The sequence below is a fragment of the Euphorbia lathyris genome, chromosome 6, assembly GCF_963576675.1.
Source record: "Euphorbia lathyris chromosome 6, ddEupLath1.1, whole genome shotgun sequence".
Lineage (NCBI taxonomy): Eukaryota > Viridiplantae > Streptophyta > Magnoliopsida > Malpighiales > Euphorbiaceae > Euphorbia > Euphorbia lathyris.
This window is the reverse complement of record NC_088915.1, coordinates 54,322,824-54,349,363: the sequence shown is the minus strand read 5'-3', so window position 1 is coordinate 54,349,363 and position 26,540 is coordinate 54,322,824. Positions and strand designations below refer to the sequence as shown.

The window sequence follows — 26,540 nt, the reverse complement described above, 5'->3', positions numbered from 1 at the left end:
AAATGTGGAGTTTTTCAGTGGGACCGAAGGGTCAGCCAACCCTCCCTAGCCCCTCCGGCTCCGCTCATGTTTAGCAAGTTAAAGAGACGTTTTGATTGTATTTATGGTTTATGAATAAGGGAAATGGAGAAACTCTAGAATGGATATAATATTTTAAGTGTTTGGTTTGATAATTTTTTTTTATCTAATTATAGCATGATTTGATAAACAATCCATTTCAAGTTCCTATTATATATACTTATAAAAGTGGAAGGAATAAATAGTACCAATTCCAAATTTTTTTCAATTTGTTCCTATAGTACCCTTCAATTCACTTTCCAATTTTATTCAATTTTTTTTTTAAATTTATTCTCATCTCATCCTTCCACTTAATTTGAATGCATCTTTCCAATTTTACCTAATGGAATGTATGAACAGTGCCAATTCCAACTTTTTTTCAATTTGTTCCTATAGTACCCTTCAATTCACTATCCAATTTTGCCCAATTTTTTTTAAATTTATTCCCATCTCACCCTTCCACTTAATTTGAATGCATCTTTCCAATTTTGCCCCCAATTACATCCACCCACCTACAAGAAAACGACGGCATTTTTTTTTTGCTTTGCAAGAGGGTTAATTACATCCATGGCCACTGAATTTTATCATTTCAATATTGTGACCACTGAACTTCAATTTTTAATAGTATGACCACCGAACTTTACACTTTTTAACACTGATGGCTACTCACACTACAAAAAAAATCATCCTTTACCGACGGATTTTTCTTGCTGTAGCAACGGTTTAAACCGTATAAATATTTGCGACGGTTTTACAAAGCGTCGGGAAAGTGTTGTTAATGCCACCGTTGCTACTTTTAGCGACGGTTTTACTAGGGCGTCGGGGTAAGATTTTTAATAGGCACACTTTTCTAACGGCGGTTTAAACCGCCCCCAGAATCAATTTTCATTAAAAAAAAATTGGTGTTACTGTCAGGGAAATTGGTCTGCAATCTGTCACTAAATATTAATTACAAAATTTAACTTGTACTGACGAAACTTTTTGTCGCTAAATCTCTTCTTAGTAATGCCATATAATTGCTTTTTTTTTGTCCTCAAACTGTGGTAGCAAACCGTTATAACTACATACATTCAAATAAAATTTCAATAAAATATCCATACCAATAGTGTCAATATTGAAATTAAAACTAAAAATAATGAAATCTGAATTCAACATAACTAAAGTGAAAAATGAGATATGGTTAGCTCAATGTCTTTATTTACATGAAGTTGATCAACACCTCAAAACGACTGTTGACGGTCTCAAAATTAATAATTCGAAGAGTTAATGATATTCAAAGGAATTTTATATCTTAAAAATTTTCGTTTTGAGGTCATTTAGGTGTTGTTTGGTTAGGTGAGAAAGTAAATTTTTAGAAAGAGAAAGCTCAAAAAATGTGATTTTGGAAAATAAAAATATGATTTTATGGTAAATTTCGTTCTGAACAACTTTAATTTTTGAATATTTTCATTTTGAGGTTGTTAACGGTTATTTTGAGGAGTTAGTGAAAATTGAGTGACTCCCGATATTAAAAAAAGTAAAGTTCAGTAGTCATACCGTTACATATTCTAAGCCTTTATCTTTTGAATATTCACTATTGGATCCAAACTTACTAAAATTTTAAGTTAAAAATTCTAAGCATTCTAAGACTTAGATTTAATAAGTTAGAGTATAAAGATGAATAACCAAATTCATTTATTTGGTTATGCAATATCCAATGAACGCTACTACTAATATTAATAATTTACTTTTACACAAATGCGCTCCTTAATTTTATCATAATTTTATAACTCGAATTGGATTTTTTTATTATTATTACTACTTCGAGTTTTCTGATCTTATTAAAAATTTCTACTTTAAAAGTTTTCTCAACCCAGCACAATCCTTCAACCAAAAACAAAATTATTTACATAATTTAATTTTTGCGCTAACTGTTTTTAATTTTTGGACTGTCAGGTTTTTAAGTTCGAATATTGATTTGGTTAAGTAGGCGTTCAGTGTAGAAAATCTTTGTATTTTTAGTTATTATATATCTATTGTAACTAGAAACATAACTATACCACTACCAACCACGTGGTTCAAGTGGTTAAAATACAAATCAATTTAATAAAAATTAATACGTTATTTCTTTCTTGAAGCGAAGAAGGGTATCTTTCTAGTTTTTATTAAACTTGATTTTGGTTAATTCATATATATTTATATTTATATAATTAATTTAAGTAAATTATATTATATGAATTATAAAAATTATTTTAGGTATTTTATTATTCATATCATATTAGAGAATAGTGACACTAAGAATAAATATCAATAGTAGGAATAACAGTTAAATATCAACTAAATTTAATATTATATTAATATCAGTCAACAGAAATATAGATTACCAATACGGTAGAATTATATGGTTTTGATTTCTAAATTATAATTTAGTAAAATACATAGGAAGTTTGATAATAGTTATTGTCAAATCCAAAATAATTAAATAGACAAATCTTTATATTTAAGAGGATACGAGTCAATAGATAAAAATTAGGTTCATACTTTAAACTCGTAGTATTCGATGTTGTTTAGGGTTGGATTTGATAAAGGTGGTAGGTGTTGCACATTCAATAAGAAAAATAATTAATGTTAATGTTGATTTGACACTATTTTTAACAACAGTCTTACATGTTTAATGTATTATACATCAATAACAATGTAAAATTGGAGAATTTCTACAGTGGATCGGGTCCAATGAACCCGACCAATGAAAAAGAAAAGCATATTAGTTTATTGGGATATGGTTGATATAAAAAAAACATACGTATGTCATGTTTTATTGGTAAAATCCAATTCACCGGGATCAAAATAGAACTTCTTTTGTAAAAGTGATGGTTGATTTAATTATGTTTATATTAATTGATGCTGATATTAATTGTGTATAAAGATATGAGTTAGTTATGGCAAATTATATCCATGACCATTGAACTTTACTGATTTTGACAATAAGGTCATTAAACTTCAAGACGTATTCAACTTCACACTTTCTAACATTACCGTCGCTACATTCCAATCAACACGTTAAAATGACCATTGACGACTACAAAATAAAACATTACAGAAATTAATGATATTTCAAGCAACTTTAAATCTTCAAAATTTTTGTTTTGAGGATATTTCAGGTTTGTTCAGTTAGAAACTATTTTAACTTTTGAACATTAAGTGATTTTTATTTTAGGATTTAAAACTTGCCTCTCTACAATTTTTTGTTTTTGTTTTTCTACTATTTAATAGATATTCAGTACAAAGTTTTGAAGATGCATTATTTCTTGACTTTTGCTGATGAAAGAAACAGGAATACTGGTGTCACCAAAATCACAATTGAATAGTTCTATTTTGCCCAACCGCAGAACACTTTGATAAAAATAAATTTCTATTTATATAGATTCAATTTTAGATAAGATTTAGTTGAATTTAGAATTTTAATTTTACTAGATTTTTTAAATTTTTTTACTAATGAATTAATTAGGTTAAATGATCAAATGTGAGAAAAATAAATAGAAACCAAAACTGTACTAAGAAAACCTCTGAAAATCCCTTGAAATAGAACAAATAATTTTGAGAGAAACTCCTCGAAACAGAGAAAAAAATCTCACCGAATCTCTCAAAATAGTATTAGTACATTGATATTATGCACTATATAATAGTTTCAAGTAAAAATTGATTTCAGGTTGACACCTAACCTTTATCAACAACGGTAGGACAAGAAAAGGGTGAAAGATTCGGTTTCGTACTTAGTAGTAAGTCAACCTTTACATTACGTTTAGTAAAAACTAGTTTAAGTCAACTAAAGGTTGAAATAGTAAGAAAGTTTCCTTATCTAGTAAGAAACAAAAAATGATATAATTTGAGTATAAATAATATCTTATATTTCCAGGGTTGATTTGATCACGAGTTAATTTGACAATTCATACCAACTTCTGAGGGCAAATTATTAGAAGCATTTAGTTCTCTATGTCAAATGGAGGACCTCCTATACATATTTTGGCACGTGTAACACGGACCCATGTATATTATAAGAGATCCCACTATTTTAATTTTTACGTGGGATCACACTACACGTATCCAAATGTGAATTAGGGGTCTTCCGAATGATATGAAAGACCAGATGCTTAATATAAAAACTCTAACAGAAGCTAAGAGACGGACATGTTGGATAATACTTATAAAATAAAACATTAATAGTTATAAAAATGTTTCAACAGACAATTAAAATGTATCCAAACACATATAACACGATTACAAATTTCATAAACATTCAAAATATCAAATACAAACTTAAACTTCCAAAATATATCCAAAGCCATGTTACTAACATCCTAACTTAATAATTTCAGTTGATGGCCCGTTGCATGACATCTTAACTTAGTTTCATCCTTTTCCTAATTTGACCATTTCTTTCAGCTTCAAGTTGACGAGTTCTCATGGCGTTCTTACCTTTCCGCTGAAGATTCGGAGCCTCAAATGATAAATCAGTTGGTACATGAACTTCATGCTCGTTCTGTGAGAATTGAATATGCCTAGTGCCACATGCTGATTCAGAGAAAGGTTTCATCCTATTCTGCCTTAATTTACTTTCACTTGGGATAGGAAATGTAATAACTGCATCAGGATTATCCAAAATTTCTTCAGGAAGCGTTGTGTTGTCGTCGGGATAGATAATGGTTTCGTCAACATTACCAGGCTGTCAAATAAGAAAACAATTTCATTGAAAAAAATCTGAACTGCAAAATTATCAAATTAAAAAATCATCAAATTACTTACACCACCATCCGTTTCGTATCCGTATCTAACTGGTCTACCTCGTTGCCTAGTTTTAATCCCACTTGATCCGCTTGCAACACTTTTACCTTTATCTGCAGATTGGTTGGCTACTCCTCCAGAGTTTGCAGCAAATATCTCATTGCTTTGTTCAGGGATTGGTTTACTCTATACCAACAATTATTTGTAAGAAATTATAAAATTATGAAAGAAAAACTAGACTGGATGAAATTTAGAAACATGTGAGCTAAAAAAACAGAAATATCTATGAGAACAGATCATTTAGATAAATTTAACTAAATATCTATCAAGAATTGCACATGTCATGATATTTCTTTTAGCTTATTAAGCATAAGCATGGATGAATATATAGCTTATTTCCGTTAGCTTCAACATATATATATATATATATATATATATATATATATATATATATATATATATATATATATATTGTAGGTACCAGGTATTATTTAAACTCATATATGTACATAATACCTATTTATATACCTCCTTTGGCACTAACACAATAATGTCACAAATCCAACAGATTCCTCCAACTATGCAGTCCTAATTCAAGTTGTTATAAAGGGCAATTTAATTAAGGGGCATATGCAATAAATAATATTTTACCTGGCATTTTGATTTCTTGTGTCCACGTCTGCGGCAAATCGTACATCTTTGAATTTGACCTTTTCTAGACGGTCCTATGCCACATGATTCTGTATTAGACTCTCTTGTTCTTTTTTTCTTAGGCCTCCCTGGCATAGGTTGTATTCTTGGGGGTTCTATAGGCTCAAAATCATCACATCTCCAAAATCTCCTATCTCGAACAGGCTGCAACTTATGCTTATAAGTATTCTGGTACATTGACTTGTGGTAGAATTTGTCAATTATAGTCAAAGGGTCAATTTCTACATGATTCAAAGCACAAATAGCATGTGGGCAGGGTATCCCGCTCAATTGCCATTCTCTACAAGTGCATTTTCTTTCTGATAAGACAACACAATGTTTGTCAACCCCTTCTGTCACTTCATATCCCTTATCCCGGTTGAATCCAATCCTACAAAATCTAGAGATTTCATCGTTGGCACGATATACATCCAAACTTGTAGGTGAGTATTCGGTAGTCCATGAATCTAGCATCTTCTCGTGATCCATAAGCCGTTCCATAACTTTCAACCTAAGTTCCTCCAGCATTCTCAGAATTGGTCTTGACCGTTGCTCAAGGATCCAACTATTGAAACTCTCTATCATATTGCTATCCACCATTTGATCCTTGCATCTTGTACTAAAAAAGGCCCTGCACCAGTGTTGAGGAGGATAATACTTTAAAAGGAATTCAGTTGCTTTCTCGTTCACTGATCCCATCTTCTTTAAATTTTCTTTGAACTCTTCTTCAAACTTACTCCATGCACATGACCAAAAATTATTTTGCAGCTCTTCACCTCGAAACTTAAGTGACCAATTGGCAAGTACATGCCTAGCACACCATCTGTGTTCTGACATTGGCAGTTGTTCACTAATAGCTGGGAGCAGATCCTTCATTATTTGAAAATAAAAGTCAAATTAAAACTAAAACATGACATACTATAAAATTATAGAAAATAAAGAAGTTAAAAATAAAACTCAATTGGCAGCAAACAGAAATAACCATGATTATAGTCTGTGTACTTTTGTTTACTGGATTGCTCAGATTAGAAAACTCTATGAACAAACAGAAATAACCAAAGGAGAATATCATAACAACAAGTAGAAACTAAATTATAGGTCTTAGGTCATCATAACAAACTAATGTAAGGATCAATATTATACAATTATATACAAACTAATATAAGGATCAACATTATATAATTATATACAAACTAATATTAAATTCTATAATAATGTACCTTTTGCATGTCTGACATTATAGTTAGCTTTGAGCCATCTCCAAGATTAAGTTGTTGTTTAAGATGACCAATAAACCATTCCCAATTATTTTTTGTCTCTTTGTCTATCACAGCCCATGCGATTGGGAAGAAATTGTCCATTGCATCATGACCAATAGCAACAAGCATTTGACCTTTGACGGTATCTTTGAGAAAACAACCATCAAGGCCAATAATAGGCCTGCACCCTTCTAACCAACCTGTTTTGCATGCATGGAAACATATGAATAGCCTCCAGAATATTCTTTTACCTTGTCTCAGACCTTCAGGTTGTAACTGCAGATCGAAAAAGCTACCAGGATTACTTATTCTCAACTCATTCACATATGCCTCAAGGCAAGAGTATTCATCCTTGTAACCCTCATTTATTTCTTTGATGATTAGTCTCTTAGCGTTCTTGCACAATGATGTTCTCACATCTAGACTAAGATATTGTTTAGCATGATCTACCATCTCTGATATAGTGTACTCAGGTGATCCTCTAATAGTTTCCTTGAAATAGTTGGCCAGAAAAGCAGCAGAAGCCATTGGGTTCACACTTTGTCTATCACAAGTATGATTAGGCCTTAGTGTCCTGATACTTAATCCACCACTTGCACCATCCTTAGCTGCATATATCGAAAAATTACATGTAGCTTTGCACCTATACCTCACCCTTTTAGGCTCACTTTGCAATACCTTCAATGGAACACCTTCCTTAACTGCATAATAAGAAACTGCCATTCTAAATTCATAAGCATTAGCAAAGCTTTGCCCCACATAAAAATCAACTGTAGGTCTATGTCTCTTTTCCCCTTCTCTTCTAAATTCTTTTACATTTTCATCTATCGAATTCAACAGTTGATCTTCTTCTCCAACTTCATCAGCTTCGGAACATTCTTCTTCTATTGCTTCATAATCTTCATCCTCACTTGCATCTTCACTCTCACTTTGATCTTCATTATCACTATCTTCTTCTTGCCTTGTATGGGTAGAACAATATGGACCATCTTTCTTTGAGGTTTCCTCGTCTTCTTGAATTGGTTGATTGAATCTTTCCCTAACTTGGCTAACTTGTGTGCTCCGAATTACTTCTTCCAAGTTACTTGCAACCTCACTATCTACAGCCCTCGACACTTCTGTAGCCACAAATGTTTCTTCCAAGTCCATCAACACTTCCTTCCCAACATGTTGCACATCATTACGTGAGAAATATAATGACAAGTCATCTTCGTCAAGTGCATATATATGCACTTCACCACCTCTAGCTTTCATTATTTTGGACATTAATAAGCATATGCCTTTATCAGATTCTAGTGGAATTAACCCAACATCCAAAGACTGACCTCTCTCTAAATACATCAACATTTGTACATCTTTATAACCCAATTCTAGTAGGAAATTGTCTCTTATATCTTTGAGAGACAGGGAATCAATATCAATTCCTTTATCAATTTTGACCTTTCCCCCCACATAATCTCGTCTTGGTACGAATTCCCATTTCCCACCATAATGTAAATGTAACTCACATAGGGTGGTCATGCTGTACATGAAAGATCAAGGATAAAAATTAGAACAATATAAAACAAAATTCAGTGCCATAAAATTGACATAACCAAAACTGTTCTCGGAAGTGCGCATGTTTAATAATAGAATATTGATAACAAGTTCACATGCTATAGATACATAAAACATATATTATATAAATATTGAGCAATAAAGTGGCTTAGAGCACCTTTAGTGCTTGTTAAAAAAACCAAATAGTAGCAATGACACAAACAAAGAGGAAAATAATAAAAAATAAAATTAAAGCAACATAAATTGTAGAAAATAATGACACAACCTGTACAGATTTTTATAAAAAAGTTTAAAAAAGCAACATGTTTTATATCTTATAAAAATAAGAATAGTGACATAAACAAAGAGGAAAAGAAAAAAATACACATATAGCAAATGTGAAGGAAAGAAATCACGATGGAATCGCAGACAGAATTAGAGTAATCACATTAATTAAAGTGTAATTAAGAAGGATGCTGAATATACATTATCTGACATGGCATACAAGTTTAATTCGTTGTTAAGTTTTCTATCCAAGAGGCCCAAAATTGCACCTCTAGGAACACCATAGGCCTAAAATTTTGCTTTTTGATACTTAAGGGTAAATGTGATCTTTTCCCAAAAACGTTAGGGGCAAATTTGCACCTTATCCCTATATATATATATCAAAGAATACAACAAAAACATATATACAACACTGATTGTACACTCCACTTCAAGCTAGTGCATAAACATTGATCATGAATAACTTGCTACAAAAACAAGTATGCTCAAACATCAACTGATTGATATCATGTTCTAACATGTTTAGTTAAAAACAATTTTACTACATACTAAAAACGAATATGCTCAACTATTTCATCAAAAACAAACGAACCTTCAAAATATTGTAAAACAAGTACACAAGAATCAGAAAGCCAGATGAGACTCAACACCTACCTCAAATTTGAACCCCAAAGTGCTAAATAAGGCAGTATACTAAGCACATTAAGCAACCCCATTGTGCCTCATAAGCACCAATCAATCCATCTGGGGCATGAAGCCACAAGAAACCAACTGGAGCATATGTCGGAGATTAATATAAGATCTATGATTGGGCCTTAACTATCAGCTCGAGCTTTTAGTTCAATCGGTTTCATGACATGGTATCAGAGCCTCTAGGACCAAACGGTCGAGGGTTCGAGTCCCGACAACCTCATTAATTTGTGGAATTAAAACACATGGCGGGATAGACCTGTGTTGTGCACGCTGCAAACCCAAGGGGCATTTGCGTGTGGGGGTGTGTCGGAGATTAATATAAGATCTATGATTGGGCCTTAACTATCAGCTCGAGCTTTTAGTTCAATCGGTTTCATGACAGCATAGACTAAATAACTGTTGAACTACTAGACCCGAAAACCAATGAACCCAAGTTAGTGGATCTGATAACTAGATTCGCAATCGATCCAGCGACCTTTGAACACAGCAAAAGTTTAAGGAGAAAATTGAAGAAAATAATTCAAGTGAAGGATTGCACTGCAGTTGAAATCCCATTGTTCAACAAAAATTCCCAATTTTTGTAAAGCTCTAATGTCATTAATTTGATAACATGTTATGCACAATAGGATAAATAATTCTCATCATATATGGAAAGACTCTATTAACATTACTTAATATAGAGAATGAAGGATCAAACAAAAAAGAGTAATTAATTGGGCACAAGTATAGCCACTCATTTAATGACCTGTTATTGATCTTACTAATTCTATGCGAACCAACTAATTCAACCAGTTTACTTAAAAAATTTAAATTAAGATCTTCCCTATTTGGGAATTTAAAAGAGAGAGAGAACACATACTCTGCTTGACCTTGCTTCAAAGTTCCAGCTTGAATTTGGTCCGCTTGAAATACTTTAGAGACAGCAATAGATCCTTCAAGATCTATATTATCATAAATTGCGTCTCCATGATTGTCGAGACTTGGTAGTATTCCTGCAAAACAGAAACATGTCCAATAAAACAGTTGATTTATTAACCACTTTACAATATAATTTTATGATGTCTTAAAAGTAGACCTCTTGCTGGGCATGATTCAGCAGAAGGAATTTTCATAAGTTGCTTGTGACACGTGACAGTATCCTGAAAATCCAAGAACGTGTAGTCTACCAACTGTAATCTCTCGGACTCCATCAGTTTGGAAAAACCAAATGAACCAATCCATGTACTCAACATAGAAGGAACAACAGGCAAAACGAGTCTCTCAACTCCAAATTCCAAGAGCTTCTGAAAAAAAAAAAAACAAAATATAAAAGAAATCAGTTGGAAATCTTATCTAAGAAAACAAATTAGCTAATTAGTCACATAACAGATCCTCCATAATTTTTTTGTTAAATTTAAAAACACATTCCCTGTCTCTTCAACGATACATTTCCTTTGAGAAGGTTGCTAATAAATTCTGCACCCTCTAGTTAGTTGATTCCTTGGTATATCGTCACGGGACGTATATACAATATACTATGTTTCTTTTTGGTAGATGGATCGGTTAAACACTAAGAATCAAATTCAAGACCTAGCTTAAGCAATCATAGTCCTTTTCTACTCAAGCCAACTCAAACAAAATGGTACCTTTTCTAGTACATTCATTAGTATGCGACACATTCCAAGTCGACGGTACTGATATCTAGTGCCCACGAGCGGTAATTCTGCCACCTTCCCCCCATAGACCCTTGAACAAGAAAAGAAAATTTGGCTATTATCATATCATTCAGGAAACACAAATGCAAAGAAGGTCAATACTCAATAGATCCTTGATTTTCATGTTCTATTTTTGTCTACCTAACAGTAGCCACCGAAATAAACTCATCAGCTTTCTGCAGGATTATTGTATAAAATCCTCCAAAATTCAGGCGGTTGAGCTTTGACCTGCAAAAGTTGAAGTAAACAGAATTGAACTTAACCCCATTCTCTAGTACTTGAAAATCAAGTCATACTCCAAAGATTTAAAAGAAAACAAAGAAATTACAACTGGAAATCAAGAAATGCAAGTCAATAACTGGTAATTCGAACTTAGACAATACCGCACAAATAGTACAACAAGGGACAAATATTTCGACGAGTCAACAAATGATATGCCAAAGTTTCAACTGCTAAATTGTTTCTAAAAACCCTAAGATCTCCCAAATCACTCTCCAGACAGATGCAGAAAACCTTGATATTTTTTTGACCTTCTCCACTGACATGACATTTGGAAAGAAAACCTTAAGATTATCATTTAATTAAAGTTAATTTGTCTGAGATTACTTTTTTCAATATGAAAGAGCTATCAATGATTCAAGTTCCACTAAACGAGTCTTGGCAGGATTATGTATGTCCAAACTTAATGCAGAATCAACAAGGTTTGCATTCAAATAAGCACACAAAGTAACCCAAATTATCTAGCATGTCATATGAGATTGTTAACCGAGGAACCGGATTATGCTGCAACTATTAAAAGCCCTTAACTGCTGACATTCTTGATCTCATTTTGGTCAGTTCTGATACACTTCATATGCATAAATAGGAATTTCAGAATTAATCCCTTGATAAAACCAATGACGAAGCATATCAGTCATGCAAGATAATTGATAAATGTAGCAAGAAATCAAGCACAAGCTAAAGATTATACGGATCCATAATGAGTTGTTCATATATGACTAATGGGAAGTTACCCTCGAGCTTACATTTAATTGACATATATGTTCAAAATGCACAGAAAATGATCAAGAGCCGGTCAAGTATCTATTAAGGAACCGACAATAATTACGACACGTAGTAATAATTATGACATGTAATGCATTACAAAAAAAACTATTTAAATTCTTACCTTTTATTGAAAACAACATCCTTAAGAAGATCTCTCTTGGTGTGAGGGTCGTGAACAGGCTCAAAGCATTCATGCATCATCCCCACTGCAATATTGAGTTTGCTGCAGTTCTCTATCCAGGCCTCATCACTAACAGTATCAAGTTTATGACTGTCCGAGTGATCTGGTTTTAATAATGTCCAAGTAAGGTTGCTTGAACCCACTGGAATTGGTTTTCCTAGAAGCTCATTCAAACCCAAAAAGATCTGCAATATTATATCATCACTATTATAATAAAATGGAGACATGGCATCCTATACGATAATTTATGAAGTATATTTCTCTGCCAATAGTCTTATCAAAACTAGTAATGCGCAAACAAATGCAATTGGTTTTTCAAATTAATATTTAGAAGTTACACAATTAAAATAGGCAGAATGCAATTTTCAGCCCCTAAACTTTGTAAAATTGTTCCATTGTGTCCATGTACTTCTAATTTTTGTGTTTTGAATCAAGCAAATAAGTTTAGATATTTATTCAATCGGTCCTCACATAAAAGTGACCATGTAGATCAAAATAAAAGTTCATGGGATCAATTGAAGTATAAAGGGAAGAATTAAATGAAAGAAAAAAGTTCAAGAGCTCAATACAAAAACTAAGGAGCTTAAAAATGCATTTTGCCTTAGATACTAGATAGTTGGTGTATGGGATTTTGAATCATTAGACCATCTAGAAAACTAGCAATGACATACCAGAACAAGAGTAATTACCTCTTTGCACCTTTCGGTACAAAACCAATTTCCTCTTGGAATCGTTTTCAAGGAGAACCCCTTATTCCTGATGCACCAAATATGATCTGTACCAAATAGACAGAAAGCATGTAAAAGACAATTCAAACATTCAGTGAAGTAAATTAGATTATTACAAGATAGACCAAAAGCATATTAATTTCACCAACATTTTCGCTCGCACTGAGTACAGTTCAAAACAGCTTTATCTTCGATAGAAAACACAGTTTCACTTTTCAGTTTATTATGGCCACAAATTTTACAGCAGCATGATGGGCAGAACCAGTCTCCTTCTGGAACATCCTATAGAAGCTCAAAAGGGTAATTAATGTAGAAGGAAAGGAAGTTGTCGAACATTATATATCAAACATAGAACTCATAAAATTGAAGACCAAATATATGACTTACCACGAGACCAAGACAATGTATATGGAATGATGAAGGACACTGATCACATAACAAAAGTTCCCTGTCGTCGTGACTAACTGAACAAACTGAACATATATCATCATTTTCATCTTGTTGCACGCTGCCTTTTAAATTTCCGAGTGGTTCTTCCACAAATTTTCCCATCTCTTTGTTTACAATTTTCTCCTGGCAATCCAACAAAGAGCTTCCATCTTCCAAACATATGCTGGCAGCCGGTCTGTGGTATTTGCCACTGACATGAAATTTAAAGTCACTAAGAGTATACACCTTGCAACAGCAATTGCACTTGATTCCCTCTCGAGTTATACGTCCTCTAGCAGTTGAATGGGTCTCACTTCTGCTATAGAAATGTACTTTTGCTCTTGGTAAGACAATATTATTGTCTATCAACCAAGACAGGACCGTTAGAGGCTTATGATGCCACGGATTAGGAACTGCAACCTGCTTCACTCTTTTGCTTGTTCGAAGAACACTTCCTTTACGAGTGCCTGTTCTGGTTGTCCTTTTTTTACTCAACTTTGCAAGGGAATGCTGAGCATCTGAAATGTCCTTCTGTTTATGTAAAGAAGATGAATGAAGTAACCTTTTCTTTCTTTTCCAGTGCATTTTTTTAATTCCACCAAGTTTTGATTTCTGAAGTGCAAAAGGTTTTCTGAACTTCAATGTTGAAGAAGGAATTTTCTGACAGGCTGCATCTTGCTGAACCTTACTTGCTGCTTTCCCCTCCAGATGTCTACATGCAGAAGCAGAACTTCCACTAGAATCTCTGCAGGCCAATCGAAGTGAACCATACGCTTTCCCTTCTGGTGAAATATAGCGCAATTCACGCTTGCCACTACGGAGAGTTACCCACTTAAATTGCCATCCCAAAGCTGAAAGGTGCTTTCTTGCTCTCAATGTCGTTTTCTGAAAATCTCCTCTTTTCTTACTGCTGCTCTGTGTCTTCTTATATGTGTACCAGTACACAGCTGCTTCTGGGCAGTATTTAGGTTCAACCAAAAGTATATCAGAACTAGAAGAAACCACAGGAACCTGATTCTCTGATGGCTCCTCAGAAAGAGGGGATGGTGAATTATCAGGGCTACTTAATGGGCATCCATTCTCATCTTGGGTGATCGAGGAATTTTTTTCCATATGTTCACTCAAAATCAAACAGACTAGACGAAGAGAATAGTACATTTTCCCATCAGGAGAAGTGTAACTAAATCTTTGTTTTGAGTACTCGATTTTCCAATTTAGATGTAAAAGATGTTTCCTAACATCAATGGCAGAAATTCCATGCTTATTACCTCTCTGTAAATATTTAATAATAGCATCCGGGCAAAATTTAGCTTCAGGGACCATATCCGAGCCGACAGGTAGCCAACCGTTTTTCTTGCCATTCGAATTCTTGTACTCTCCACTTATATTATTGCCTCCTGAACTAGAAAAATCTCCCTCCTTGGTTGAAGAATAAGTATCATATTTCTTATTCTGCTGCACATTAACATCTGATTGACATTGCTGCACATTAACATTAATAAAATTAGCAAACTCTACCCACCCTTTTAACTCCGGGATATGTAATAGATCTGAAATACGACCCATAATATATTTAAGTTTATCACCTAATGTCTCAAACACCAAAATGTTCCATAATTGTTTATCAGATGAAGTCCAGTCACCAAGTTTCTGAATTTTGTCATCCGGTCTTAAATCTAATCAGAATCCTTTTGGTTTAATATGAAAAAAATTCCCATATTCAAACTCCTCAAGCAATTCCCGGAAAAACTATATCCCACGATTCTTCCACATCATGAACTTATAAAACAAATTAATAATTATATCAAAACAAGTAAGGCAACATTGCATTTGCATGCCAAACAGAATATAAGAAAGAAGATCCACAATGTAGCTATTGAAATTAAAACTAAAAGAATCAGTGAAGTTGGAATTATTAGAATAAAATGTGCCAATTATCCCCAAAGATCAAAAGCCTAACTGTAATCTTAAAAAAATAAACTTATTATGAACATATAAAACAAACGATGCACCATTGCAGAGTATATGAAAAGAAGGAAAATAAGAACTAGAATGCATCTATGGAAATTAAAACGAAAAATATCAGTGAAACTGGAGTGCAAAATAACCAAACAAAATGTTCCAATAACCATGAAAATCAATCAAAGAAACAAAATACCTCAACCCTATCATCTTTACTGAATATTTTTCGTTGAGAGGGACATCTTTCTTCATGAGAATCGATTCTCATTGAAGAAAATCTCAATTGAGAAATTGGAGAGTTTGGAAGGAATCAAAACCGTGTTTGGGGTTTAACGTTACTGTAGACGCTGGTTCACTCATAAATTCAAATACTTACTTCTCAAGTAAAATACAGGTAATGGCCAAAATGCCCCTCATCAGCAGATTATTTTTACCAAAATTGGTCTATTCTTTTTTTACTAATATGGCAATTACACCTTAGATTTATATAATAATAAAAAAAAAACCAAGAGAGGTTTTGCATGTCTGCGACGTGTGCAGTCGTATATCAAAAAAGAAACGTGTGCACTGATTTAAATAAAAAACATTGGCGGCTAAAAATCCGTTTTTTCCTTAATAAAACAAAAAGAAAAACAAAAGAAACGTGTGCAGTCCAGTCCAGATTAAAAAAAATCCCTTTTTTTTCTTAATAAAATAACAGCTTTTTATAAAGCAATTGCATGTTTGAAACTTGTGCAGTCTTATATAAAAATAAAAGGATACGTTACCAAATTCGTCGGTAGTTTTTAATTTATTGTATAAATATATGTTTAACGTTAAAAAAAATATCAATTTAGCTTTCGATAACGGAATGTGACATGTTATTTATATTACTCCGTTAAGTTCTATCAATGGTACGTGGATAGAGAAATTAAAACTTAACGGAGTAATATGATTGACGTGTCACGTTCCATTATCGATTCCTAAATTGGTGCTATTTTGTACATAGAGTCTAAATTGATATTTTTCCAAAAGTCATATACCTATTTTGGTACTTTATCCAAAAAATAAAAGGCAAAAAGCATAATTAAGCTCTTTAATTTACATGTTATAAGGATCAAGTCTTGATCAATTATTTTTCTACATTAAGCCTTTTATCATTGATTTTTTTATAACATCCTAAATTATTCTTTCTAAAGTGAGGAAATAAGGGTAAATTAATAGAAATAATGTTAAACTGTTATTTCTTCTAGAAGAAGGATCAATGACGATTAATGTAGAATTAATGACGATTAATGCATAGTTAATGAGGATTAATATAGTAAATATGTAATAATGAAGAAAAAGAATGACCCTTCAAACATTATGCCACGCCATCCGGATCGAACCGTGAAAGATACGTCATACAAGTAAGATACACCGTACAAGTAAGCTACGATGAAAGGAGTTGGGACACATAGATCTGCCACGTGACCTGTATTCGTCATCGTATCTTGTCTTAATGGATTTAGAGAAAATCAAATGACGTTTTTTCATCTTCCTCTAGGGGAATGAATCCACTTAAATGACAATTAATGATCATTAATAGGAGTAATGACATGACTGATTAATTAGAACATCATTAATGCTAAAAGGTTGCAAAAGAGGGTATATATACCCAAACTAAGATATACTACATGTAAATTAATAACTTCTATCTCTTTTCAATATTGATTATTCTTGTATGATATTACTGACTTTCATCAAATTGTCCACAGCCGAACACATTGGCGTTTCATAGTGGAACCACTAATCATCCGAGGAGAAAAATTTGACAATTATCAATTGGTGCAGTGAGTGTGTACTCTAACAAATATAGGCTTAAAATTTAAAAATATACTACCAATTTAGGTCTCCATATCGGAACGTGACACGTCATACATATTACTCCGTTAAGTTCTATCAATTGTACATGGAGAGAGAAATCAGAACTTAACGGAGTAATATAAATTACGTGTCACGTTCCGTTATCGAGGCCTAAATATGTACCATTTTTTAAACGTTAAGCCTATATTGATGCTATTTGCACGTGGAGCCTAAATTGATACTTCATCAAAAACCATAAGCCTATTTTGGTACATTATCCAAAAAATAAAAGGCAAAAAGCATATTTAAGCATCTGAACTTTACCTGTTTTAAGGATCAAGCTTCTAATCAATTATGTTTTAACATTAAACTTTTGAGCATTGATTTTTTATAACATCCTAAATTATTCTTTCTATAGTGAGGAATAAGGAAAATTAATAGAAATAATGGCAAACTATTATGCCTTCTAGAAGAATGATTAATGTAGAATTAATGATGATTAATGTATAGTTAACGATAATTAATGCATGGGTAAACATACAATAATGATGAAGAAAAAGAATAAGCCTTCAAACACCATGTCACACCATCTAGATCGAACCATGAAAGATAAATCATACAAGTAAGATACGATGAAAGGAGTTGGAACCAAGAGATCCGCCAGGTGACCTGTATTCGTCATTGTATCCCGTCTTAATGAATTTAGAGAAAATCAAAGGACGCATTTTCATCTTCCTCTAAGGTAATGAATCTACTTAAATGACAATTAATTATTATTGAGACAAGTAATGACATAACTGTTCAATTAAAACACCATTAATGCTCAAAGGTTGCAAAAGAGATTATATATACCCCAACTAGGGTATACTACAAGTAAATTAATAGTTTCCATCTCTTTTCAATATTGATTATTCTCCTATGATATTACTGACTTTATCATTGGAGTGTCCACGGCTGAATACAACGACGTCTCACAACGAATCACCCGAGGAGAAAATTTTGATAATTATCAATTAGTGCGGTGAGCGTGTACTCTAACAAATAAAAGATCATGAAATCTTGATTAGAGTTTCACAATGAACAAAATAACAAAGTCAACCGAATAGAAACTTTGACCTCAAACCTTAGCTCTGTCAATACAAACGAATCCATCCAAAGATAGGGATCCCTGTAGATTGGTGGGAAAAATGTTACCTACCTTAATCTATCATGACAAACAACATAAGTTTTTCCCCCTTTTTTGTTTCATTTTAATCAAAGAAATTTAAAGTACACTACTCTTGTGAAGTGTTATGAACGTCATGTATGTTATTATGGTATATCTAACGAATTGTGAAGGATAAAATCAATCATTGAGATGGATCTTCATTAAATCTCTAGGCACAATATGTACTATATTTTTATATATGAAAGTGTAATATGTCTTTATTGTTGAATTAGAAAAAAATGCATGTATAAGGTGTGTAAGCTTGGAACTTTATAAAAAAAATCTATCAATTCAAGGCTATCATGTCATTTGATATCAAAGTGACATAAATGGACTCGGGTAATTGCAGATGATCTGGGTATGATCAGTTTTTTCTTTTAATAAACATGCATATAATTATTAAGACCATTATAAGTAGATGAATTACCAAATTGGGTAAAGAAAACTTTCAAGTTCCGAGCTAACTACAAAGAGAGTGGAATTATCAATTTCGAATGAGAATATGAACTTATACAAGGTTTTTAGGAAGTACATAGAGTTTCTTAAATGATTTTCAAATGTCATTAATACATGGATGCACAATATTGACTACAAGTAAAAAGTAACTAAGTAAGATATCTTATCCAATATAGGAGGTCATAATTTTTATGATGTTTAAAATAAATGGCGACCCTAATAAATATAGGAAGGTCGGTCCTGAGATTTTGGAGACTAGGAGCGAAGTACCAAATGGGGGCCCTAATAAGTATTAATCACCTTGAAAATTAAAGGGCTTGGTGAAATCAACGTTTAAATAGTATAATGGTCCAAAATGTAGTTTTGCAATTTTTCGACATAGAAAGTTATTACAAGAAATATAGTTAATTCTCAACGTTACAGATCTATGATTAAGTAGAGGTTTTCATTTTAGGTCAAATTGTTTAAGTTTTTGTTATTGAATTGGGTAAGCACAAACATGAAATAGTGCACCTAAGAAAAAGTTTTCTCGAAGTTAATAATTATGAAATAGTTCTAATAGATTTTATGCTCTTTATGATATAAAACATGATAAATCATCTTTCTTGAAATTGTAAGATTTTGATGCGTTTCTCCTAAATCGCCTCTGAAAAGCAAAGTAAATCAAAATTTGATGCAGTTTCTCAAAGATAAAAAAAAGTATTGACAATTGAAAGCTTCACAGTGAGGTGATGAGAGTACAAAATTGATTATGTGAATTAAAGATGGAGAACAATATTACCATGATTCAAAAAAAAGAACAATATTACCATATAATATTTTTGGGATTGGAATGTGATTAAAGGATGAGATAAATTATGAATTTTGTTGAGATTGGTGGATGTGAGAGATAATTATGAAAAAACACTCAAATTGAGAATTGATATCAATTAGAGAATTGATGTCCAACGTTTTTATTAAGAAATTTAGAAAGAATCTGAGTAAATTAAGGAATTTAGAAAGCCTAATTGATACCCATGTTTTTATTAATACGAAGAGATAATAATCTGATATTTTAAAATCAGTTTTATAACTGTAATGATTTTTTTTAAATTTTAAATAGAAACTAATTTAAAACCTAGACCTATTAATAATAACACTAATAAATTACCATACTTTGACCCCTCTATTCTTGAGCCCTAGATAAGCGTCTCTCATGCTCAGACTCAGGGATGGACCTGTTCACCATTGCACCTAAGGGAAATGACAACTATGTTTGGAGAAGTCTACCAAGAGCAAAGAAAATATTAACAAAATGGGTATTTTAAGAACTTGGAATGGGGAAGGAGTTATAATACTTGAGGATATGTGGTGCTTGATAGGGATGGCAACGCGTAGGGTACCCGTGGGTAGTGCTAATCCCAAACCCTTACCCGTTTATTTTTTAATTACTCGTATCCGTCTCATTACCCTAACAGGTATATTTTTGCATCCCATACCCTTCCCATTTAATTCACGGGTACCCTTACCCGTTAAAAATCAATAAATAAAATAAAAAATATTACAAATTTAACAAAGTATAAATTTAATAAATCATTTATCTAAAAATTGAACAAATTCAATCTTAATCAATAAGAATAAGTAGTTTAGTGGTATCACTCAATGGTTGAAAAACAAAAGATTGGGGCTTAAAATCTCAAATATTACATTTAAAAAACAATAATTTTTTTAATATATAAAAGAATTATGACGGGTAACGGGTACCCTGGAGGGTATTTCCATACCCGTCCCATTACCCTAACGGGTAATTATTTTGATCTCATACTCTTCATATACCCTTTTATACAGGGTACGGGTAGTCCCATTAGGGTCGAGTGATACCGGGTACCCGCGGATACACTATCCGTTGCCATCCCTAGTGCTTGAGATTCCATGCGTGAGACCACTAATTGCTTGCAATCCAATACCGACCCCTTATGTATTGTGCCTCATCAACAATAATACCCGAACCTGAAATACGGGCCAAATTCAAGGATGCTTTTCTTTAGAGGATGCCCGAGCAATCTTAAGGATCCCTCTTAGAAGAAACTCAGGCCTTGATACTTTTTTTTGGCCAGATTCTTAGGATGGAAGCTATATACTCAAGTTGGGACATCGAACAATGATCACCGTCAATGGAATTCTTAACATTGCTCAACTTTACTTCAGTGACTTGTCCAATGGTCTAATATTGTTTTGTCACGTGCGAAATGTTTTGGAAAGTGGAGAATTCATATAATTTTTATTTTAGTAGATTTTCACTCTTTCTTTATTTTATGTTGTATAATAACTAATGTAAATTTCCATTAGATGCAAGATATGTTTTTATATATATATATATAAAAAAAAATCACGATATTATACAATTATACCATTCAAAATTATTATTTTAGCATTCCTGGGTAAACACTAATTGGCTTAAAGCTCTGTTAGGTCTCTAATTTATATCTTAGGTCAATTAGATTTTTAAAGTTCTAAAATCATAAGCTAGATCTTCGATTTATATTTTGAAAATTAATCAGGTCGCTAACTTTTTAAAATCGCTAATTAAATTCTCAATATATGTTAAAACTGCTAATTAGAACATTTCTTTTGTTAAAATAAAATTTTGTTCGATTTTTATATATTTTTTATTCAATTTTTATATAATTTTGGTTCGATTTTTATCAGTATTTTATAATATTTTAAATTTTAATTATGAATTCGGTTATTTTATATTTTGGATTTGATTTTGTTAATATTTTATTATATTTTTAATTATAGTAAAATATTCATCTTAAACCTGATAAAAATAAAAATTAAATATATATATTAAATTTGGTTTAATTTAACTGAATTTTTTTTTTTTGATGAAAATGCATATATCTTCATTAGATACGAAAAGAACAAGTACAACGAGAAATGTAAAAAACCTTACAAAATCCACAAATGGACGAAAATGACTACAAAGAGCATAAAAAGCCATAAAAGATACAAAACCCACAAAAAACAATAAAACATATACTCCATTGAAATCTAAATTCGCAGAAAAGCAACAGTTATCGAATCTTCATCATTTAGGGCCCGTTTGGTTCAGCTGTTAGCTAATAGCTGTTGCGGTTGCTGTTAGCTGTTTGCAGTTGCAGTAAGCTGTTAGCTGTTTGCAGCTGCAGTAAGCTGTTAGCTGTTTAATTACTAGTGTTTGGTAAAATTATATTAAACTGCTGCTGTTCGGATTTAAAATGTCTAAAATGGACATGTTTTAAATTAATCAAGGGTTAAGGTGCAAAAATACCCCTAACGTTTTGGGTCAGGAGCAATTTTACCCCTAACGTCTAAAATGGTGCAATTTTACCCCTAACGTTTGTAACCAAGAGCAATTTTACCCCTAACGTTAATAATTTGGGTCAATTTCAGACATTATTATAGAACACATACATTTTTGTTCTTTATTTTGCACAAATTGCATATCAATTCATTCTAAAAAAAGGATTTCATGTTTTTTGTAATTTAATAATAGAATTGGAGATTAATATTTATAAATTCGGTGATTTTTTTGAATTTTTTTGTCTAATTCGTACAAAAGACATTATATTTTTTTATATTTTTTTCACATCCCAACATATGTTTGTGATTTGTTACTGATAAAATTTTGTTGCGTATGAAGTGTAGATGATAATATTCAAGGATGAGACGACAGTTTGATGAATTATTTATCAAATTGACCCAATTTATCAATGTTAGGGGTAAAATTACTCTTGGGTACAAACGTTAGGGGTAAAATTGCACCATTTTAGACGTTAGGGGTAAAATCGCTCCTGACCCAAAACGTTAGGGGTATTTTTGCACCTTAACCCATTAATCAACGATGAAATTATAAAAGGAAAAATGTGACAAAATACCTATAATGTTTACAACTAGGAATAATTTTATTCTTAACCTCTAAAATTGTGCAATTTTACACATAACCCTAGCAGCTAAGAGCAATTTTATCCCTAACATTAACAAGTTGGATCAATTTCAAATATTATTATTTATAAATTCGGCGAAATATTTGAATTTTTTTTGTCTAACTCGTACAAAAGACAATATTTTTTTATTTTCTTAAAAAAAAAATTCATGTCTAATCATAGGTTTGTGATCTGTTACTAACGATGATAAAATGGTATGTAAAGTGTAGATGACAATATTCATGACCAAGAATGTAGTTTGATAAATTATTTCTCAAATTGACCTAACTTGTGAATGTCAGGGGTAAAATTGATTTTGGCTGGCAACAATAGGAGTATAATTGCACCATTTTAGACGTTAAAGGTAAAATTGCTCCTAGCTATGAATGTTAGGGGTATTTTTGCACCTTATCCTATTATAAAATAAAAAATGTGTTACACAAATTAATAAAAATAATCTATATAAAAAATAAAAAATTTATTGAACGCAACAAAACATTGTTTTTTCGGTAATTATTTTGTAGAAATATAAATAATATTAAAGAATAAACATATTTTGTGGAAATAAAAAGGATAATTCTGTCAATAACAAATAACTACAAACAGCTGTTTATGAAAAATTCCAAATAGGAGCTTTTCGTGAAACGCTCCAAAACGCTGCAGATTTCAGAAAAAACGCTAAACGATGCGGTTATATAAACCTAACCAAACGTTATTTTTCCAGCGGTTTGGAGTGAAACGCTAAACGCTTCTCCGAAAAGCTAAAACAAACACCCTCTTAGACTCTTCCGAACATTCGGATATGAGTCCTTTCGTTTATTGCAACCACATAGATATATTGATCCACGGATAAAATAAATCGTTTCCGCTCTTGCTAAATCCGAAAAATGTATAAATAGTAAAATAATGGAGAACAGATACAATTCAAACAGATTCAATAAAATATATAAACACTGACCGAAAAGAAATACAATAAAAAAAATTACAACAAACCTAACCCTCTGAGAGGAGTAGACATGTTCATAGTCCCGTTGGTCCGCCCAGCCCGTCCAAGCCTTCCCTTTATGGGTTGGGCTTGGATATGTATATTTATCATTTGGCCCAGACCGGCCGAACCCGTACAAGCCCGCATGTAAAATGGGCTGGGTTTAGGATTTGCTTTGAAAACCTGAGCTAGCCCGCCCCGCCTCTCTCTCTCTATATATATATATATATAATAATAATAATAATAATAATAACAATAATAATATTGCATAACAATTGATAATGTTTTATTAAATTTTCAATTATATATATATATCAGGTAACAGTAACACTATTTTATTAGATTTTCAATTTGTAAGCTTAATTGAAATCAGATTGAGCGATATTATTAATTGATAAAAATTGGTTTTGTTAACTATAAATAAATATAAGTTTCTGTTTTAAAAGGAATGAATATAATAAGCTGACTTTCACGAGTGGAATAGAAATAAAGTCTTCTCCCACACTAATTCATTAAATTTTAATTACATTTTTTATTATAAATATAATTATTTTTTTATTTTTAATTAATATATATATATATATATATATATATATATATATTAGTTGGCCGGGCTGGGCTTGGGAATTAGTTTCATTAACTCAGTCCAGCCCGGCCCGAGTCCGATGTGAATATAATGCGGCTGGGCTGGGCTTGGACAAAGTAAATATATGTCAAGCCCGATTAGGCTCGATCCGAACCCGGCCTGACCCAACCCATGAACATGTCTAGAGAGGAGGGAGGAAGGAATTTCCTTCTTCCTCCTTAAAGTAGATCCAACAAAAGAGAGAAAAACTTGAAGATTTTGATAAACAACTTGTTTATTTTTTTTTGGGTAAATTTCAAATAAAACTCACGTGGTTTCACTAATTTTCAGATAAAGGACTGTGATTTACTTTTACTTTTTTTCAAAGTAAGGACTAAGGTTTTCAACTTTAGCAAAATAAGGACTTTTTCGATTGATACTATTAAAATCACATTGACGACTTCAAAAATAACATATTTTAAGAACTACTAATATTCTATGCAACTTTAATTCTTCAACTTTTTTATTTTGAGATTATTTAGATGATGTTTGGTAAAGAGAGATAGTTAATGTTTAGAGAGATAAAATTCTAAAAAAAGATGATTTTCGAAAACCGAAAATGTAGTTCCATAGCAAACCTGACATTGAACAACTTTAATTCTTGAAAATTTTCATTTTCAAGTCGTTAAAGATGGTTTTAATAACATTAATTCAAAAAGTCATTGTTTTATTAAAAGTGTAAAACCTCAATCATTGTTTTGACAAAAAGTAAGTCACATTACTTTATCTGAAAATTAGTGAAACCATAGGGGTTTTATTTGAAATTTATCCTTTTCTTTTTTACTAAAATCAAACAATAACTAAAATACAAAATATTAAAAATGCTAATTCCTACCAAAAAAATTGCTAATTAAAATTAAACTGAAAATATGAAATAACTAGGCAAAAAACTAACGACTCTGCTGGGGATCGAACCCAGAATCTCTGGTTTCGTAGACCAGCGCCTTATCCATTGGGCCACAGAGTCATTTTTGGTAAACTGCGTGTAAGCAGCATTACATTGTGTAGAGTCATCCTGAATTAATTCTTTGACAACTCAATTAAGTACACTTTATCACGTTTTTTATATACCAAATTAATAAATTGATATCATGTGTAATAAAAAAAATTAATATTGCGTACTAGGTATTTTAGAGTTTAGAGTTTGTATTTTAAAATATGGAATTGTATATAAATAATTAATTAAAAAATATTTAATTACTTACATAATGTTAGATTTTTTTTTCTTAAGAATATAACGTAAAAATAATCATGTGATGCATGTAGCGTATAATGAGTTGTGTAAATTTCCAGTGGTTGAATGATTCCTTCTTCCTTCATGCCACTATTTCCAGTACAAGGAAGATACTATTGACTGACGGAGGACTATTTGATGCATAAGTCAATATTTTTTTTAAAAATGATAAAACAAGCAGGTTATTTGGCGTGTGGGTAACGTGCTTGAAGTTATTTTATCCATTTTCATATAATCCTGTTGTAGTCATAATTAGTGTAGAATTACACTTCTTCCATTCTCTTTTTAAGGTAGGAACTATAACGTGCTTATCCTAATAGAAATTTAAAAAAACATCAATTATCTAGAAATCTTTAATTAAACAGCATGTTCAAGACATGTAATGCAATCTAACAATTAATTTGGATTCTATTGATTGATTAAAATCTACAACGTGGACTTACGTGTATAATATTGTAAATTATGAGTTATCATAATGTTAGTTTGTTAAGTAATCTAATTTAGTTTATAGAATTGATATATATATATATAGGGTTGGTTTTAATGGCGAGCACTAAATTATCTCCATGGGTGGTGAGCGATTAATATCCATTGGATCAAGATCTAATGGTCCATAATTTAAGTTGACATTTAATATCAAAAATGTTTTACCTGCTGACATGTCAGTTATAACTTAGAATATTGTGCTTTAAAAACGTTTTCTCTTTCCTCAAGATATAACCAACTTTCAAGAAATAATTTTTTTTCTTCGGATGTTTTTATTTTGCATAAGAAGACGTCTTTTTTTGAGTAATTTTTTATCCGTCCAATCAATGTTATATGCATTAAATATATTTCTCTTAATAAATGTTTATTAATTGAGAACATAAAAAGATTGACATTGGAAATGTACAACATTATTTATGACAATCAAATACAATATTATTTATATAGGAGCTAT

At 31.8% G+C, this 26,540-nt stretch overlaps 1 protein-coding gene and 1 non-coding gene across 2 annotated transcripts; both read right to left on the bottom strand.

Annotated features, from left to right (window-relative positions):
- Positions 1-4,232: 4,232 nt before the first annotated feature.
- Positions 4,233-15,752, bottom strand: LOC136231832 (uncharacterized). The gene is made up of 13 exons (XM_066020804.1): positions 15,519-15,752; positions 13,319-14,842; positions 13,081-13,213; positions 12,893-12,978; positions 12,144-12,388; positions 11,117-11,203; positions 10,907-11,006; positions 10,357-10,564; positions 10,141-10,273; positions 6,729-8,289; positions 5,470-6,378; positions 4,840-5,004; positions 4,233-4,759 (listed from the first exon to the last, which is right to left on the bottom strand). The coding sequence occupies exons 1-13, from the start codon at positions 15,588-15,590 to the stop codon at positions 4,436-4,438; spliced, it is 5,547 nt and encodes a 1,848-aa protein (XP_065876876.1). The 5' UTR covers positions 15,591-15,752; the 3' UTR covers positions 4,233-4,435.
- A 9,508-nt stretch (positions 15,753-25,260) lies between these two features.
- TRNAR-ACG (transfer RNA arginine (anticodon ACG)) lies at positions 25,261-25,333 on the bottom strand. Its single transcript has one exon. It is a non-coding gene; the product is annotated as a tRNA-Arg (tRNA).
- Positions 25,334-26,540: the final 1,207 nt, after the last annotated feature.